The sequence below is a fragment of the Meles meles genome, chromosome 17 (genome assembly GCF_922984935.1).
Source record: "Meles meles chromosome 17, mMelMel3.1 paternal haplotype, whole genome shotgun sequence".
Taxonomy (NCBI): Eukaryota; Metazoa; Chordata; class Mammalia; order Carnivora; family Mustelidae; genus Meles; species Meles meles.
In genome coordinates, this window is record NC_060082.1 from 31657076 (window position 1) to 31674392 (window position 17317).

A 17317-nucleotide genomic window follows, 5' to 3' on the forward strand; every position below is an offset into this window, starting at 1 on the left:
TGCACTAACCGGTAAGCAAGAACTTACCAGGAAGGTAGTAAGCTGTGGTAAGTGAGCTGAGGCTGCTGGGAACTTCCATGCTGCCATGCCAGAAACAAACAACAGAAACACACACACGCACCAAAAAAAAAAAAAAAAAAAAAAAAAAAAAAAAAATGGGGGTGTGGGTGGGTAGAAAAAGATATAAAGCAAAGGCCATTCTCACAGCTGAAATAATTCTGTTTGGTAGGCCAGTAAATTTTCATCAAGTGAAGAAAGTCTGATAAATTATTTGGTTAATGCTGTTTTGTAGGCATCTTATATTAGAAATGTTAGCTCAGACTGTGGGGAGACAACTGAAGAAAGTCAGCCCCAGACTATGGTTCATATTTGTCCCAACTTCAAGATAACCACTACAAAATGAGTAAGTCATACTTCCCTGAGCTGGTACGAAGAAGAACCACCTATATTTAGATAGCAGAAGAAACAACAAAACTTGGTTGGTTGTAATCTTCTGGTAGGAAATAATTATATTAATTAAGAATAATAATGAGACCAATCGATGTAACCTGATCTACATATGACCCATATATATGGACTGGGGGTCTCATGCCTAAGTCCTTCATGTATTTTGCCATGAACTATTGGTGGTGGAACCATTGCCCCACAGCCCTCTGTGGTTACAGTAGTTAGTAATGCCATGGGAGCCTAAGAAGGCCTTGGAAGAAATACACAATTGGTAGGGGTATGTTTTGCATCTTTATCCCACTTTAAAATATATTCACATACAGTAAAATTCATTCATTTAAATGATAAAATGTTTTATTATATTCTCAGAGTTGTAAAGTCCTACCACTAGCTAATTATAAGACATTTTCATTACCTCCCCAAAGAAACCCTTACTGATTAGCAGTCATCCCTCCTCCTGCTCTCCCCCCGCCCCAATTTCAAGCAATCCTAATCAACATTCTGTCTCCATAAATTTGTCTATTCTGGACTCTTCATAAAAATGGAATCCTAGGGGGGTGCCTGGGTGGCTCAGCCAGTTGAGTAACTCCTGCTCTCAGCTCAGGTCTTGATCCCAGGGTGGTGGGTTCAAGCCCCACATTGGACTCCATGCTGGGCATGAAGCCTACTTAAAAAATAAATTTAAAAAAATGATAATAATACAAAAACTCCAAAAAAAAAACCGAAAAAAAACCAAACAAACAAAAAACAAACCCAGAATCCTATAATATGTGTGAGGACCTCCATTTTAACTATTATCTAAGGCCACAGTGACAATTTTCTTTTCCAAACTAAACATTCTATCTTTACTATATAGTAAGAACTTTGTATTTCTTTTTTTTTTTAAGATTTTATTAATTTATTTGACAGGCAGAGATCACAAGCAGGTAGAGAGACAGGCAGAGATTGGGAGGGGGGGGTGGGGAAGCAGGCTCCCTGCTGAGCAGAGAATCAGATGTGGAGCTTGATCCCAGGACTCATGACCTGAGAGGAAAACAGAGGCTTAACCCAGTGAGCCACCCTGGTGCCCCAGGACTTTGTATTTCTTACAGTAGTCTCTAATTGTGCCATTTGCTTTTTGTTTTTCTTTTTTCTTTCTTTCTTTTTTCTTTTTTCTTTTTTTTTTTTTTTTTGTTTGTTTGTTTGTTTGGGGGGAGGGTTGGTGCAAAAAGGTAATTTTATTAAAGTACAAGGCCAGGATCCGTGGGCAGAAAGAGCTCTCTAATTGTGCCATTTGGTTAAGTATTCTCTGATAATGGTAATGGTATTAAACCCATTGAGAAAAGGGCCATTTTATCATTCATTCAATAATCCAGTCATTTATTCAACACAATTAATGAGCTCTTCTCTCTATGTCAAGAGTCACAACATTACTATATATATTTGAGTGGGAGACTGGGGTGGGAGGAAGAGGAAGAGAGAATGTGACTAGCATGGAGCCCAGCACAGGGCTTTGATCCCACAACCCTGAGATCATGACCTGAACCAAAATCAAGAGTTGAACACTTAACCAACTGAGCCACTCAGGTGCCCCTACAGATAGTTTTGATATGACTTGGACAAATACTACTTTCTCCAGTCATTTAACTTGACCTTGTTGGCTTGTGTTATTGTTCTAGGGCAACCCCTCCTCCTGTAGTTTGTTAAAATAATTTTTCTTAGATTATAATTTCTTACATTTAATTTCATTCCATAATTGTATTTTTACACAACCTATATGAAAATAAAAATCATGTAATAAAACAAACTCACATTTGTGATGTTTAACTTCTGAATGATATAATCTGGACATCTTTTGTGCTCGGTGATCTTTACAATGACATCTCCAAAAGCCCGTGTACCCTCTTCCATTGATGGCCAGTATTCCGCACACTTGTTCTATATTTCAAAAAATATTAATAATTTTGGTTTTTCATTTAAACAAATTTGTTTATTGAAATTAAAAACACAAAACAAAAAATATTCATCTGAAAGTCTCACAACATTTATGTATTCTTCTTCAAGCGCATATAGACCTCAAGCCGTGATGTTTGAAAAGTATTTCATTTCCCATTAACGTGTCCTGAAAGATTTCTCCATGCTACCTAGCAGAAGGATGCTCTTCCTAGGCTTAGCTGCATATTAAAAGAGGATGGGCTCAGTTGTCAGCAGAAATGATGTGGTTGCATGCAGTTAATTTCAGGCTGCAGGGTAAGGAGGTTTTCATGCTTCCTAAAGTCCTATTACATGAATTACCACCTATCTGCCCAAGGACAGTCTTGTTTTAAGTATTCATGAGTGCTTGTGAAATCAGCACACTGAAATGCACTAAATTCATAACAATACTGCAAAGAAATGGGAATCAAATGTAAGGCCATCAAATAAGCACAAACACTTGAACTTCGTTCATATATACATATATTTAGGTATGTACCTATTTTATTTTTCTACATGTATGAAACGTTTAAGTCAAGTGTTACACTGATTAAAGCAGAGAACTGTCTGTTTTTGTCATCAAGCAATACGTGTGTTTTGTTTTGTATTTTGAAATGCGATTCAACACGCTCTTTTCCTAACCCCCATCTTCACCCTATGTCACTTACCCTGTTTCCTTCTTCACATCGAGTGACCATGACAATAACCGTGGCTTTCTGTTCCCAGATCATCCTCCAGAAATCATCAACAGTTTCATCCCTGGGTCCTAGGAGGTAAATCAATACCAACTGATAAACATCTTCTGATAAAAGAACTAGGAAACAATTTTTCAAAAAGAATGTTAGACTATCAGGTAAATTACCTTGTGCAGCAATGTATTTCCTGGGTTCTTTGAAGCCCTGTTCGAAACACATACAAAGGTATATCATTTAGTGAACCCTCAATTACTCATTTACATGCAAAATTGTGAGTTAAAGGAGGTTGATTTAGAGCCACCATTTCTTGGTTGTGGATTTTTCTGAACATTTTCAAGTTATAAGGGGGGATTTTATTAACTCATGATCACCCATTAAACTGTGCCAAACATGTTAGCATTTACAAACCCTATTCATGGCTTTCATGTGTCTTTCCCATATACCCAAAACAATTTTAGAAATCAGATTTCATCCTCATCTGGGGTATTGCAGCAATTTATACAAGTAATCCAGACATTCTTATATTTTATGTTCTGCCAACTCTTACAAAACCATCTGTTACAATTTAAACCTTCGTACAAGCTGTATATTTGCTTTTGGGATTTTTACTCAATTTCTTTCAATAAATCATTCTGAGATGATCCCCACATTTCTACCTTTTAACTGGTGCTGGGATAGACCGTGGATTCCCTAGACTCCTTCTCTGCCATTGTAGATAAAAGATACAATAACTTTCATTTCATTACCTACATAATCTGCTTTATCCATTCCTCTTTCCAAAGTAAAGAAGTACAGAGGCAGGTAAGATATTGTGCTAATTTCTTCCAGATTATCCCGTATTCCTTAAATTCACCTCAGCAATCAGAGAAGCCTTCAGAGAGATAACCTTTGCCCATTTGATAAAATATGGTTACATGGGCCACAAAAATTCAGGATTAAATCAATAACTTCTTGAAACATCTATCTCATGACATAGTGTTAGTCATATATTAACTTATTTAACACTTATTTATTGAGGGGCTATGATATATCAAGTAACTATCTAAAAGCTGAAGACATGCTTTTTAGGAGCTCCCAGCTCTGGTGGAGAAAAATAGTATTAATTCAATACCATAATTATGATAGATATTGGATTGGAGATTATGAGGTTTTTTTTTTCAGAGACCAGCTAAATTCTTATAAAATCTGTTCTCAATTTTCTTGGAAAAACAATGTGGAAGAAACACTATGTACTAAAATAAAGTTTATCAGTGATAATTGTGAAAGCCTAAAGAAGTTACTTGCAGAATCAGTTAAAATAGAGGTCAAAATTATGATGCAGTACTCCTAATTATCTTTAGACTATGACCTCACATGTGTAAGTGTTGCTTGTTATTATAAATAAGCCTTTTGTTGATCATATTAAAAAGGAATAAAGTAAGAAATTTTATTGTGAATATCATGAGTATATGTTGATGGAAGAGGTATTTGTTGCTTGGGATTGAACTTGCAGAGACAGCAGTAAGCAAGGATACAAAAAGTGTCATGTATTGAACAAAGTGGATGGGAGGCAGGATATATGGCTCGGGTAGAGTGACAGCTCCAGGGACAGAATGCCTGAGAAGATAAACCCCAGCTCTGCTTCTACTTGCAAAAATGGTGAAGATGCATGTTTCATAAATGACCCCAAATTTTAAAGTTTTGCTCTAATTTTACATAATCTGTGTGTAGAGGATTGAATAGCATTCTTCAAAACCTCATATCCAGTCGGAATGTCAAAATATGATTTCACTTGCAAAGAAGATCTTTGTGGAAGATGAGGTTCTATGGACTGAAGATGGGCCCTCATTCTAATGACTCGTGTCTTTGTGAGAGAAAGAGGACATAGTGATGCAGAATCACACAGGAAAGAAGGTCCAGGGATGGTGGAAGCACAGATAAGGGTGGTAACAGCTGCAAGCCAATGAAGGCCAAGGATTGCCGGGAGCTACTAGAAGCTAGAAGAGGCAAGGGAGGGTTTCCCGCAGATCCTATGGAGGGAGCGTGGCTCTGCTGACACCTGGATTTCAGACTTCTTGTCTCCAGAACTTTGAGAGAATAAATTTATGTTGTTTTAGGCCACCCAGTTTGTGGTGTTTTGTTATGTCAGCCCTAGGAAACTAACACATCATGTGAATAAGTAAATAAATATGATTTGACCATTTTACCTATTCCACTGAAAGTTTATATATTCCCGTAGATCAAAACAAACAAACTTCAATTTCTATTTTTTTCTTTAAGAAAAGTTTGTGAATTACCTCATAAACCAGCATAGAGAGTAGCATGATATACACTTTGTCAACCATTTGACTGTCAAAACAATTTTTTGTTGATTACTCTTTCGGCGGTCTGTGGAAAAAGCCCTCTTCATACACTGCTGGTGGCATGTAAATTGGTACAAGCCTAGTGGAGGACCATTTGGAAGTGTCTTTTAAAGTTGCAAATGCATATTCTCTTTGACCTAGAAATTCTTCTTTTAGGAATTTATCCTATATATACTAAAGCCCAGTGTAAAATAATGAGTCAAGATTATTCATTGAACCATTGTTTGTAAAAGCAGAAGATTAGAAAAGGCATTTAATGTCCATTAATACAGGAAATGATTAACTAAATCACAATTCAGCTATAACCATGAATGACTTATAAAATCTGAGAGAAAAGTATAGAAATACTCTATGTCCAGGGTCAGCAAGCTACAACTTGTGTCTGATTTTGTTTTTGTTTTTTTTTTAAGATTTTATTTATTTATTTGACAGAGAGAGAGAGAGAGAGATCACAAGTAGGCAGAAAGGCGGAGAGAGGAGAGAGGAGGAAGCAGGCTCCCCACTGAGCAGAGAGTCCAATGTGGGGCTCAATCCCAGGACCCTGAGATCATGACCTGAGCCGAAGGCAGAGGCTTAACCCACAGGGCCACCCAGATGCTCTGTGTCTGATTTTGGAAAAAAAAAAAAAAAGAATACATTCACATTGTGTATTATCTCTGGATGTGACCACTAAACTTCAGATCTAAGTAATTGTGACAGAAGTGCTATGTTCTGAAAACCCAAAATATTTGTTGTTAGGCCCCTTACAGAAAAAAATTTGCCAATCCCTTTTCTTGTAGTGATTATATATATATAAATTTTTTCTGTGTACACTCACACACACATATACATATATGTATACACATATACACATACATATATAAATCTCACATATGTATATAAAGCATGGCACAGAACAATATGAATATATGTTAACATTTTTAGATAAATAAGAGGATAAAAAAAGTTGGCATTCTCTTGTTTATAAAGAAACTGGTTGGATCAATAAGAAACAACGTAAAGGTTATCTGTTCTGGTAAACGGAGACACGGGGCAAATGGTGAATTGTGTGGAAGGAAAATTTTTTCAGTCTCTCTCTATTGTTACACCACTTAATTTTTTAAAAAATTGTGCGGAACATTATTTATTTAACAATTATATAATAAATAACATCTTTAAATATGGATACATTAACCATATGCAGTATTTGGCTTTGGGTAAATACAATGAACACATGAGCCGGGTCAATGAAGAACATCTCTGCTGACATGAAATGTGATACAATTGAAGCATCATAGTTTGGAGTCAGGCAGAACTGGGTTTGAATCCCAAGTCAACCTTTTACTAATTGAACAGGGGCAAGGACAACTACTTCTCCAGAGCCTCCCAGTCCTCACCTCTCGCCTCTACAGTGAGCATGAATGGCACACATGCCCAGGGCAAATGTGGGGCTCTCAGTGGCAATATACATAGATCATTTAGTCTGATATCCAGCACATAGTAGGTACCAGAATATTTTAATTATTAGTATCATTTTTTTGGTAGAAAAAATTCGATAAAATACCTAGTACCAATAACAAATAATAACTATACTTGCGGTTATTAATGATTTTGTTGTTTATCTCAGTGACATTAGGGGTTTACTTCAAACTATTTCTAATAATATTTCTAAATATTTGCCATGATAAAGAAGGAACTGAATGGAATGCATAGATACAAGAAAAATGAAAATGGTCAATGATAAAACAACAAAGATATAAAATAATCTGGCAGTTATGCATTTTTACTCACATCAATATAGCTGGCATTTATATAATTTGACCCTGCATCTCCGTTTATATCAGAGAGTTCAACACGGTTATAATCATCTGTTCAAAGAAAATAAATATAAATAAATGAAATAATGAATAATCAAGCAGCCTAAATGTATGGAAATCTAATTTTCAATGAGTACGTACAAGGAAGGATGTCAACATAACGGTTTTTATTCTGGTTAAAGGGTTTTCGAGCATCCTTGATAGAAAACTTGCTGAACACCCGTGGAATGCTCTGAAAGACATAAAGATACTTTGAGTCACAGCAGATTCAAGAAAACTAATTTTCCCCTTGCCACTTGTCATTTTGAGCAAAGGAAACATCCTAAAACGTATTTCCTTTATGCTGATAAGCAAGCTTTGTCACGTCATTGAAATTAACATTGTTAGAAATTATGAAAAAAAAACTAAAAAATGAATGTTGGGCTGGCTACTTTGAGAATAAAACCCACAAGTGAGAGTAAATTCAGAATTAATTACCACTGTGAAATTCATTTAAAAACACAAACTTGGATATTGACTTAGACTATGAGTACAAAACTGGCCAAATATGTTTTGTGTCACAACCTCAAAACTGCTACTGATACAATGAAGAATTATTTTGAAATATTAACTTGTTTCATGACTATAAGTATCTCTTCTGTTCTGTAAATATCTTAATAATCTCTGCTTTGATTATGCTGCAGTATTACGTGGAATAAACTACAAAGGCAAATAGTTATATAATACATTTAAGATGGAATGATCTTGACAGTTGAGTAAATTTCTCACCATATATCAAGAGGAGCACGCACCTGAAATTCAGCCAGAAAAAGTCTTCCTTCATCAGCAATCTTCCTCTTGTAAGTTTCCAACAAAATATCGGCATGGATTGGCTCTACACTCATCAGCTGTTTTTCATCATCTTTAAACATATTAAGGATTCATGACCAGGGTTATGTCTATCTTTCAAGTGTTCATACAAATTCCATTAAATTTGTAGCTTGGATTAACCCTTTGCTCCTTTCCTCCTCACACATATTCCATCTGGAAAATCTCCCTTGCCTACAAAGATTCATCTATAAATCCATGATTTCTAAATTTTGGGCTCCAGCCCTCTTTTGGGCTTTATATTAAACTTTAAGACTATCTCCCAGATTTTCCGTACAGTTATCCCACATGTATCGCAAAGTCAAAATGTTCAAAGTCAAAATCATGTTTCCTTGACTCTAGTACTTTAAATCTCAGTAAACAAGATCACCATTCACAAAGTAATTTAAGATGGAAACTTCCACGTGATCTAAGATATCCCCCTCCGTCTCCATATCCAGTAGGTCACCGGGTGTTTTTGCTCCCCCTGCCAGTGGTCAGGGGCAGACAGTCCTCCTCATGCACGAAACTACATCTTCCGAACTCCTCTCCTTGTCTCTAGTTTTTCCTTATGTTGACTTTTCTTTTAAACTGCTCCCAAATTAGTCTTCTGAAATACTAATATGAGCAGGTAACTCTACTTATTAAAAAATTATAACACTATTATTAGTGCCATTGCCTAAATCTAAAGTTTGACTACTTCATTAAAATAACAGTTACTATACTTATATGCCTATATTATAGTTATTATTTTTTCCTTTTTTGTTTCTTAAGTTATTATGAAATTTTGTGAATATACAGATAAGAGCATATGATTCATACCCTGATAGGACTCAGCTTCATTCAATATTCCCTTCACACTAAGCTCTAAACAAGTTGTGCTTATCTGTTATGCCTCGAGGGTACAAAACACATTATATGCTATGCTTTTTTAATAACTTAGTAAGGAGTAAAATATATAGAGAGCTGCAGTTGTGCATTGCTCCTGAAAAACAACAGTTTCAGAAGAATAAGAGAATGTAAACTGTCACACATATGAAAAATATGTTTCTTCTGTTCAGGTTAATGTTCACTATCAGGTAAAGAAAGAAGATATCTGTTAGGATTGCACATTTATCTTATTGTCTGTGGAAACAGTCTATCCAAATACTCTTAACAAATTATCCATGCGCAGTTGCTTCTTTGGGTTGTTGGGAATCTCTGATATTCTTTCGTTCTGAATTTAGAGCCACCATTGAGGTTAAATGGAGTTTGGCTAAGTTCTAATGCATGCAAATGGACAATCAGTATCAACTTTGAGATAAAAGTCTTCTTTGACCCTTCCTAGTCTGCACTGACACCCTGAAATTCATTCCCCTTCTCTACTTAGGGGCTTGCTATTCTTGTACTCTTCATTCTTCCCTCTATCAGAACTAATTTTCAGAACATTTTACCTCCTTCATGCATGTATTCACTGACATGCTCTGAATGTCATATACTCAGATAGGTACTGGGGATAGAGCAGTGAAACGAGAAAGAAAAATCTCCCTGTCTTCATATCCCTAGCTTACATTCTAGTTAGGGGAGGAGAGTTATCAAACAAGTAAAATATATAATACAGTATCAGGTAGTGTAGATTTTGCAATAGAAAATAAAGTCAAGGAACTCTAAAGAACTAATCCTAATGCTTTTGCTTATTGATTTAGAACCTGCTCTTACAGAGGAAAACCTGTCAGAAGTTAAAATAAGACAGAGGAGTCCTTAAATTTTTGCTGTCTTGAATATGACACAACAAATCATTTTCTTTATTGCAAACATAGCTTCAATCTTTATCTCCATCCCCTTTTACCAGATCCAAAATCACATTAAAATAATTAAAGAAATAGTGTAAAATTTGAAAAACAAGAGAAAAAATGGAATTCCTTTTTCTCACCTAAGTCAAATTGCAATTTTTTTGTCATGCTCATAAATGAGTCCTTAGTGAAAAGCCACCATCCCATCCTGGCAGAGACTTGACCGCACTTACCACTTCCTCCTCTATGAGACTTTCCATCTGTTCTTCCAACCACCACTCCCTCATTTGTTGATCTAATGTCTCCCCACAATCTTAGAAGACCCAGATGCCTGCCTTTTCTACTCAATCTTCTATCTTTTCATAGCACCATACACATTCAATCACTATGGCATTTACCAAATGGCTTTCATGTTTTCTCGATATTTCTGTTTTCCTCTATTAAATTTTAAACCCTTTAAGAGCAGATTCTGTAGCCTATAATTGCCATGTTTTCAATGCTGGCACAATATTTGGCATATACTGGGAAATTCATAGTACTTACTGATCTAAATAGAATTTATATATATATATATAATATATGATATATATATTTATTTTATTTATATTTTACTTATATATTTTAATATATATATAGAGAGAGAGGAGAGAGAATAAATGAATTTAAGTTTCATCATTGGATCAACAGAGGAAGTCCAAATTATATTTTTTAAAATGTTGAGTTCTTATTTAAAATGAATGGATTCAAATGTGAAGGGGATATTCACCAGTAAAAAATATCTCCACTTACCCCTTTCAACAAGTATAATCTCTTCTTCCATATTGCTGTGAAAATAAGAAATGGAAATTTATATATTTTTAAAGAAACATAGAGTTCAGTTGGGATTCAATTTATATTTAGTGAATATATTGAGGAAGGAGGGAATGGATACAGGGAGGATAAAGGGGAAAGGAGAAGAGAGGAGGGGAAGGGAGGAGGAAGGAACATGGCAGGGGAGGGAGTAAAGAATGAAGGAGAGGAGATGTGGGAGAAAGAGGAGTAAAGAAAAAGTAAGGGAGGAAGAAACCAACTAGGAGTTGTCTGCTAAACACAATTAAATGACTAATTTTTTTGTTTTTAAATTCTTGTTTTTCATAAAATGATCTAATCTAGTTGTTCCTGGCCAAGAGAATATATAAAATTCCTTAGATAGTTCTCACTTTCCTTTTTGCCTTTATCATTTCTAGATCCTTCTGACCTACTTTGTACTAAAGGAATAAATATTTATTCATTTCATTGGCTATTATTTTAAAAAATCCATAACATTATTAGTAAATGTAGAGACAATTAGTATTTACTATAAACCAAGAAGACCACACTAAGTTTTTGATCAAAAGTTCACTGACAAACTGGACTTCATGCTACTTCCCCTTCTTTACTTAACTGGTTCTAAAGTTGCCCCATATATGGGTGCTTTCATCACTATTACTATTATTTTTCATTTTGAAATCAGCTCTTACCTGGACCTCTTGTTGCGCAGGTCATAGATTTTATAGAGAACAACAAGGAGGGCTAAGAATGTCACAATGATCAGAAATACCAGAAATATAATCAGTGCTCTAGAATTATCTAGAAGTGAAAAATAACACATGAAGAAAGCTTATTATGACAAATATTTAACTGGATTTTTGAACATCACCTTTAAAGTACTTTCATTTTGGGGCATCTGGGTGGCTCGGTGGGTTAAGCCTCTGCTTTCGGCTCAGGTCATGATCTCAGGGTCCTGGGACTGAGCTCCACATCAGGCTCTCTGCTCAGTGAGGAGCCTGCATTCCCCCCTCTCTCTGCCTGTCTCGCTACCTACTTGTGATCTCTCTGTCTCTGTCAAATGAATAAATAAAATCTTTTTTTAAAAAGTACTTTCATTTTAATATGTTATCTTCTTTTGAAGTTTTCCAAAAATAAAGTTTTTAGAATGAGACCAAATAGAAAAAATTCTTGATTTTGTGTATTTTGCCTACATTATTCAAAACAAACAAAAACACCTAATATTTTAAGGGAATAATTAGAATATAAAAGAAAAACTCTCTTTTCTTCCACAAGATACTGTTCCTTTATGCAATACAATCCTTTAGGCGTAATTCTCTTTCTTTCAGCATTCCATTTTGAAGGGATAAGAGAGATAATCTAGTTATTACAAATCTCAAAGAAAAACTCACATATTTTAACTTTTGTGCGGAAGCAGATAGCTTCCCAAAAGGATCAGAAAGATTTCTGTTCCACACAGATAAAACTTCTCATCTACTCACTAAGACATAAAATCAATTAACCAAGGGACAAAAACTGTTTCATTCTACCATTAGGATTACTTATCCTGATGTAAATTTTCATCAGAGTTTAACATGAAATCATGCCCTTTCCTGGAGAAAAAGAAGACGAAAGAGAATACTAGAGGAGAACACAGGCAGTTAAACTCTTCGACCTCAGTAGTAGCAACTTCTTATTAGACACATTGATTGCCAGAGGCAAGAGAAACAAAAACAAATTATTGGGACTTCATCAAGATTAAAACCTTCTGCACAGCAAAGGAAACAATCAACAGAGCTAAAAGGCAACCTATAGAATGGGAGAAGATATTTATAAATGACATATCTGATAAAGGGTTAGTATCCAAAATTGAAAAAGAATTTCTCAAACTCAACACCCCCCCCCCAAAAATAATCCCATTAAGAGATGGACAGAAACATAAATAAACATTTTTCCAAAGAAGATATCCAGATGGCTAACAGACACATGAAAAGATGCTCAACATCATTCATCATCATGGAAATACAAGCCAAAACCACAATGAGATAACACTTCACACCTGTCAGAATGACTCTAAAATTAACAACACAGGAAACAACAGATGTTGGTGAGGAGGCAGAGAAAAAGGAACCTTCACACACTGTTGGTGGGAATGCAAACTGGTGCAGCCACTCTGGAAAACAGTATGGATATTCCTCAAGAAGCTAAAAATAGAACTACCCTACCACCCAGCAATTGTACTACAAGGTACTTATCTAAAGGATATAAAAATGAAGATTTGAAGGGGCACATGCACCCTGATGTTTATAGCAACATTATCACAATACCTAAACTCTGGAAAGAGTCCATGTGTCATCAACTGATGAATGGATAAAGAAGATGTGAGAATATATATATGTATATTCATATATATAATATGTTTATTATCTATATAATGGAATATTACTTGGCCATCAAAAAGAATGAAATCTTGCCATTTGCCATGATGTGAATGGAGCTAGAGGGCTAAATGAAATAAGTCAGAGAAAGACAAATACCATATGATTTCACTCATGTGTGGAATTTAAGAAACAAAACAGATGAACATAGGGAAAGAGAAGGAAAAAACAAAATAAGGTAGAAACAGAGATAGAGGCAAACCCTAAGAGACTCTTAACTGTAGGAAACAAACTGAGGGTTGCTGGAGGGGAGGGGAATGGTGGGATGGACTAAATGGGTGATGGGTGTTAAGGAGGGCACTTGTGATGAGCACTGAGTGTTATATGTAAGTGATGAGTTACTAAATTCTACTCCTAAAACCGGTACTACACTATATGTTAACTAACTTGAGTTTAAATAAAACTTGGACAAATTTTTTTAAAAAGAAGTAAAAAATAGATGTTATATAAGTAAATAATAAAGTAAAATTCTATTTTAATAAACAGAAAAAATAATAATACAAGGAATCCTCAGTCAACAGCCCCTCTAAGGATCACAGCACTTCTAATCAACTTCTATTGTCTCGCTATGGCTTTGATCAGACTGCTGATAAGAACCACACTCTCAAGGAAACTCTCAACAAGAGAGGGGATTCCAAAATAATAAACTGATTTACAGTTCCCAAAATGTGACTAACAGGAGTGCCAAAAGGACTACAGGGAAAAAAAAATGGAGCAAAGAAAATTTCTCAGAGATATAAGTCTCCAGGACAAAAAAAGCCAATAGTATCCAGGAAAAGAAATGAGAAAAAGACCAATGCAAGACCAAGAATAAAGAGGAAACCCTAAAAGTTCCCAAGAGAACAAAAATATGAGAATATAGAAAAAGATTGAGAAATGGGAAGGCATTAGAAAGTAATGCTGGGGGCAACTGAGTGGCTCAGTGTGTTAAGCCTCTGCCTTTGGCTCAGGTCATGATCTGAGAGTCCTGGGATCCAGCCCTGCTTTGGGCTCTCTGCTCAGTGGGGAGCCTGATTACCCCCCTCCCCTGCCTGCCTCTCTGCCTGCTTGTGATGTCTCTCTCTCTCTCTCTGTCTGTCAAACAAATAAATTAAAATTTTTTAAAAAAAAGTAATGCTGGATGCAGGAGAACAAAACAGAAATACTTTTTTAATACTAGATTTTTTAACTTAGAATTCTACGCCAGGTCAAAATATTGATCAAGGGCCAGGGTAGAATCAAGCATTTCATTTTTATATTGCAAGCATTAGAATATTCTCTCCTTACACTAGAGAATATATACCAGTAAATTTAAAAAAAAAATTAGCATTCAGATGTAGCAATTCTAAAAGAGGAAACTAATGAAGGAAAATTTTACCTCAGCGGCTGAGCTGTACACCCAGGGAGTCCAAATCAGTACAAGAAGAAAGGGGCCCCAGGAGTTCAATTGGAAATGTTGTCAAAATATAAATGAGGAAATCTTATGCCAGGGAGGCTCAGCAATACTTTTCTAGTATTTCTGATTGGCAAGTGCCAGCCCCAGACCTCCCCCGGAGAAGATGTCACTATTAAAACGTCATTATAACTCTATGTTGGCGAATTGAATTTAAATTTTTAAAATAATGTCGTACTGTTTATCTCTAATGACAATGCCACTGGGAGCAAAAAGTCAATAAAACTTTTTCTGCATTATGGAAAAAGGACCTTGGGATAACTCTCTAGCCCCACTGGCATGGAAATCTGAGAAAAGTGAAATATTACCTGTGTTCAAAGGCAACCTTGCCAATGGTGAAAATGATCCCTGATTGCTAAACTGCAACTGGACAGGGAGGTTTTTGTACCAACTACGCGGTCCTTGGGGGAAACCCTAGCTTTAGGTTTTCCTGAATGGAGTAACCCAGGGCACATCTCATTTCTGGCTCCATCCCTGTGGGCATGTCTGGAAACTATGCCCCTGGAACTATTCTAAGAGATACTGGTTCCTTTCCTAACATGGGGATTCTAAGCCAGGACAGCTCCCACCCCCATACACGCGGGGTGGGATTCTGATTCTCTTCCCTTACCTCTGGGGGGTGGCGGGGAGGGGTCACAGAATTGTTCTCGGACCACCATACTCATTGCAACCACCGTTGAGGCTGATAGCCTCCCTCACTGGCACCCTGTGTTTCTCGTTCTGTGTGTTTCTGAGTGAAGTGGTCTCACACCTGGCCTATTAAGATGTGAGTGTGAAATGTCCCCAGTTGAGTCTTTGACCCCCAAGAGTAGGTGCTGCAGCTATAAGCTATCTGCACGCTCGGGGAAAAAAAAATCGACGAAGCTGTTTTTATTGTAAAGAATTATAAAAGAAAAGTACTTAAATGGTTAATATAATCAAAGCCACTTGGTTGAGTTTGGTGGGCATTTCACATTGGGAACATTTAGTTCCAACCTCTGAACAGAACGAATGAAAACTGTACATGGGCCTTAGGAAAGCAGCTTGGAACAGGAGCTTTTATCTCTTTCCTCGTTTTCAAAGACTTCAGAAAAGAAGGTGTTCGTCATCGTGCAGACGCGTATGTGTGTGAGAGAGGGAGGCTGAGATGCTGCAATGATAGCACCAGAAACAGCCTGTGGTTGGTAACACAACACATAGAGATTTAAATAATTGAACTTAATTTACAAGCCAACAGGCAGAGAAAACTTAAACCAATGAACTAAGTCTTCTTCCTTCATAGGATCAGGTCAATGAGCAATGTTGATATTAGCTCTAGAAAGAATAGCAATATTCTTGACATATATGGAGAGAACTATAAGGAGAACTGAAAACAGAAATGGTGAAAATTGGTCCTCTCCATGAGCAGGACAGAGAGTGGGGACTGGTGACAGGTACCTGTTATCTTCATTATCGTGATGACATTTAAATTTAAGTGATTTTTTTAAAGATTTTATTTATTTATTTGGCAGACAGAGATCACAAGCAGGCAGGGAGGCAGGCAGAGAGAGAGGAGGAAGCAGACTCCCTGCCGAGCAGAGAGCCTGATGCAGGGCTCGATCCCAGGACCCTGAGATCATGACCTGAGCTCCCAGGACCCTGAGATGATGACCTGAGCTGAGGGCAGAGGCTTTAACCCACAGAGCCACCCAGGTACCCCTAAGTGATTTTTTTTTTCTATCTGCAACTTTATTTTGATTCAAATGTGTAAAATATTAATGATAAAAAATCAAATAGGCATATTGTTATTAAGCATTATCTTGGCTTTAGTTACCTAAATCAGGGCAGTTTTTTTCTAATGCCTACTTCTACCAAGCTTATCTTGGACAGACAGAATAAGATAAAATAAGTAACAATCTCCAAAACAGTATACAAAACAAACATGAAAAAGTGTCATAAACCTAATCATAATTTAAGTCTGTATAGATAAATCCTTTAGTGAATTATTTTATGAAATCAACAATCCTTGAATCTTTGAATCTCCTAATAGAATTTAAAATATTGTATTTTGCAGGGAACAAACTGATGGTTGTCCACGAGAAGAGGGGTGACGGGATGAGTGAAATGGGTGAGGGGAGTGGGAGGCACAGGCTTTCAGTTATGAAATGAATAAGTCACTGGGATAAAAGGCACAGCATAAGGAATAGAGCCGGTGATATTGTAATAGTGTTGCATGGTGACAGATGGTAGCCACATTTGAGGTGAACATAGCATAAAGTATAAATCATAGTGATTGTTAAATCACTATGTTGTACACCTGAAAATAATGTAACATTGTGTATCAACTATACTCAAAAATTAAAAATAAAGTAAAATACTGTATTTTATTTACCTATACATCTTTTTACAGGCAACTTAAAGTATTGTTTATGGAAAACATGAACATTTAAAAATTAAATGTTAGTATGAATGTAAAATAAAACTTTGTAAGTGTTAATATATGTTTTAATGTAAATAAAATATAATAAATAGCCATGTAATGACTTACAAGATGTTGCTTGAGAAACTCTTTTTGCAGGTCCATCAAAGTGCTTATTGTTATAGAAGACCTGAATTTCAGTAGTAAAAGAGAAAATAATTTTCTAATGTAAATTTATTTATCATATTGAAATGCATATATTACTTCTCATACAATGCTATTTATTTTAATTTAAATATACAGGTTAACTTTCAAGTTGAAACCAAGATTATAGCAACATTTTTTTATCAAATATTTTTTAAAGAAATTATTTAACAGTGAAAAAGATAAAAGAAATCTCAACCTGTTTAGCTATAATCATAATAATAATAAT

General features: G+C 35.8%; 1 protein-coding gene across 5 annotated transcripts in view; it reads right to left on the reverse strand.

Moving 5' to 3' along the window:
* The window catches only part of PTPRC (protein tyrosine phosphatase receptor type C), a 126619-nt gene that overhangs the window by 16569 nt on the left and 92733 nt on the right, over positions 1-17317 (reverse strand). For all 5 annotated transcript variants that reach the window (XM_045982416.1, XM_045982420.1, XM_045982419.1 and 2 more), the window contains 9 exons: positions 17014-17074; positions 11351-11459; positions 10641-10675; positions 8025-8134; positions 7375-7465; positions 7208-7284; positions 3263-3299; positions 3069-3166; positions 2239-2364 (listed from right to left, as the gene is read on the reverse strand). In XM_045982416.1, coding sequence (XP_045838372.1) covers positions 2239-2364; positions 3069-3166; positions 3263-3299; positions 7208-7284; positions 7375-7465; positions 8025-8134; positions 10641-10675; positions 11351-11459; positions 17014-17074 — 744 coding nt within the window. The remainder of the gene's footprint in view (positions 1-2238; positions 2365-3068; positions 3167-3262; positions 3300-7207; positions 7285-7374; positions 7466-8024; positions 8135-10640; positions 10676-11350; positions 11460-17013; positions 17075-17317) is intronic.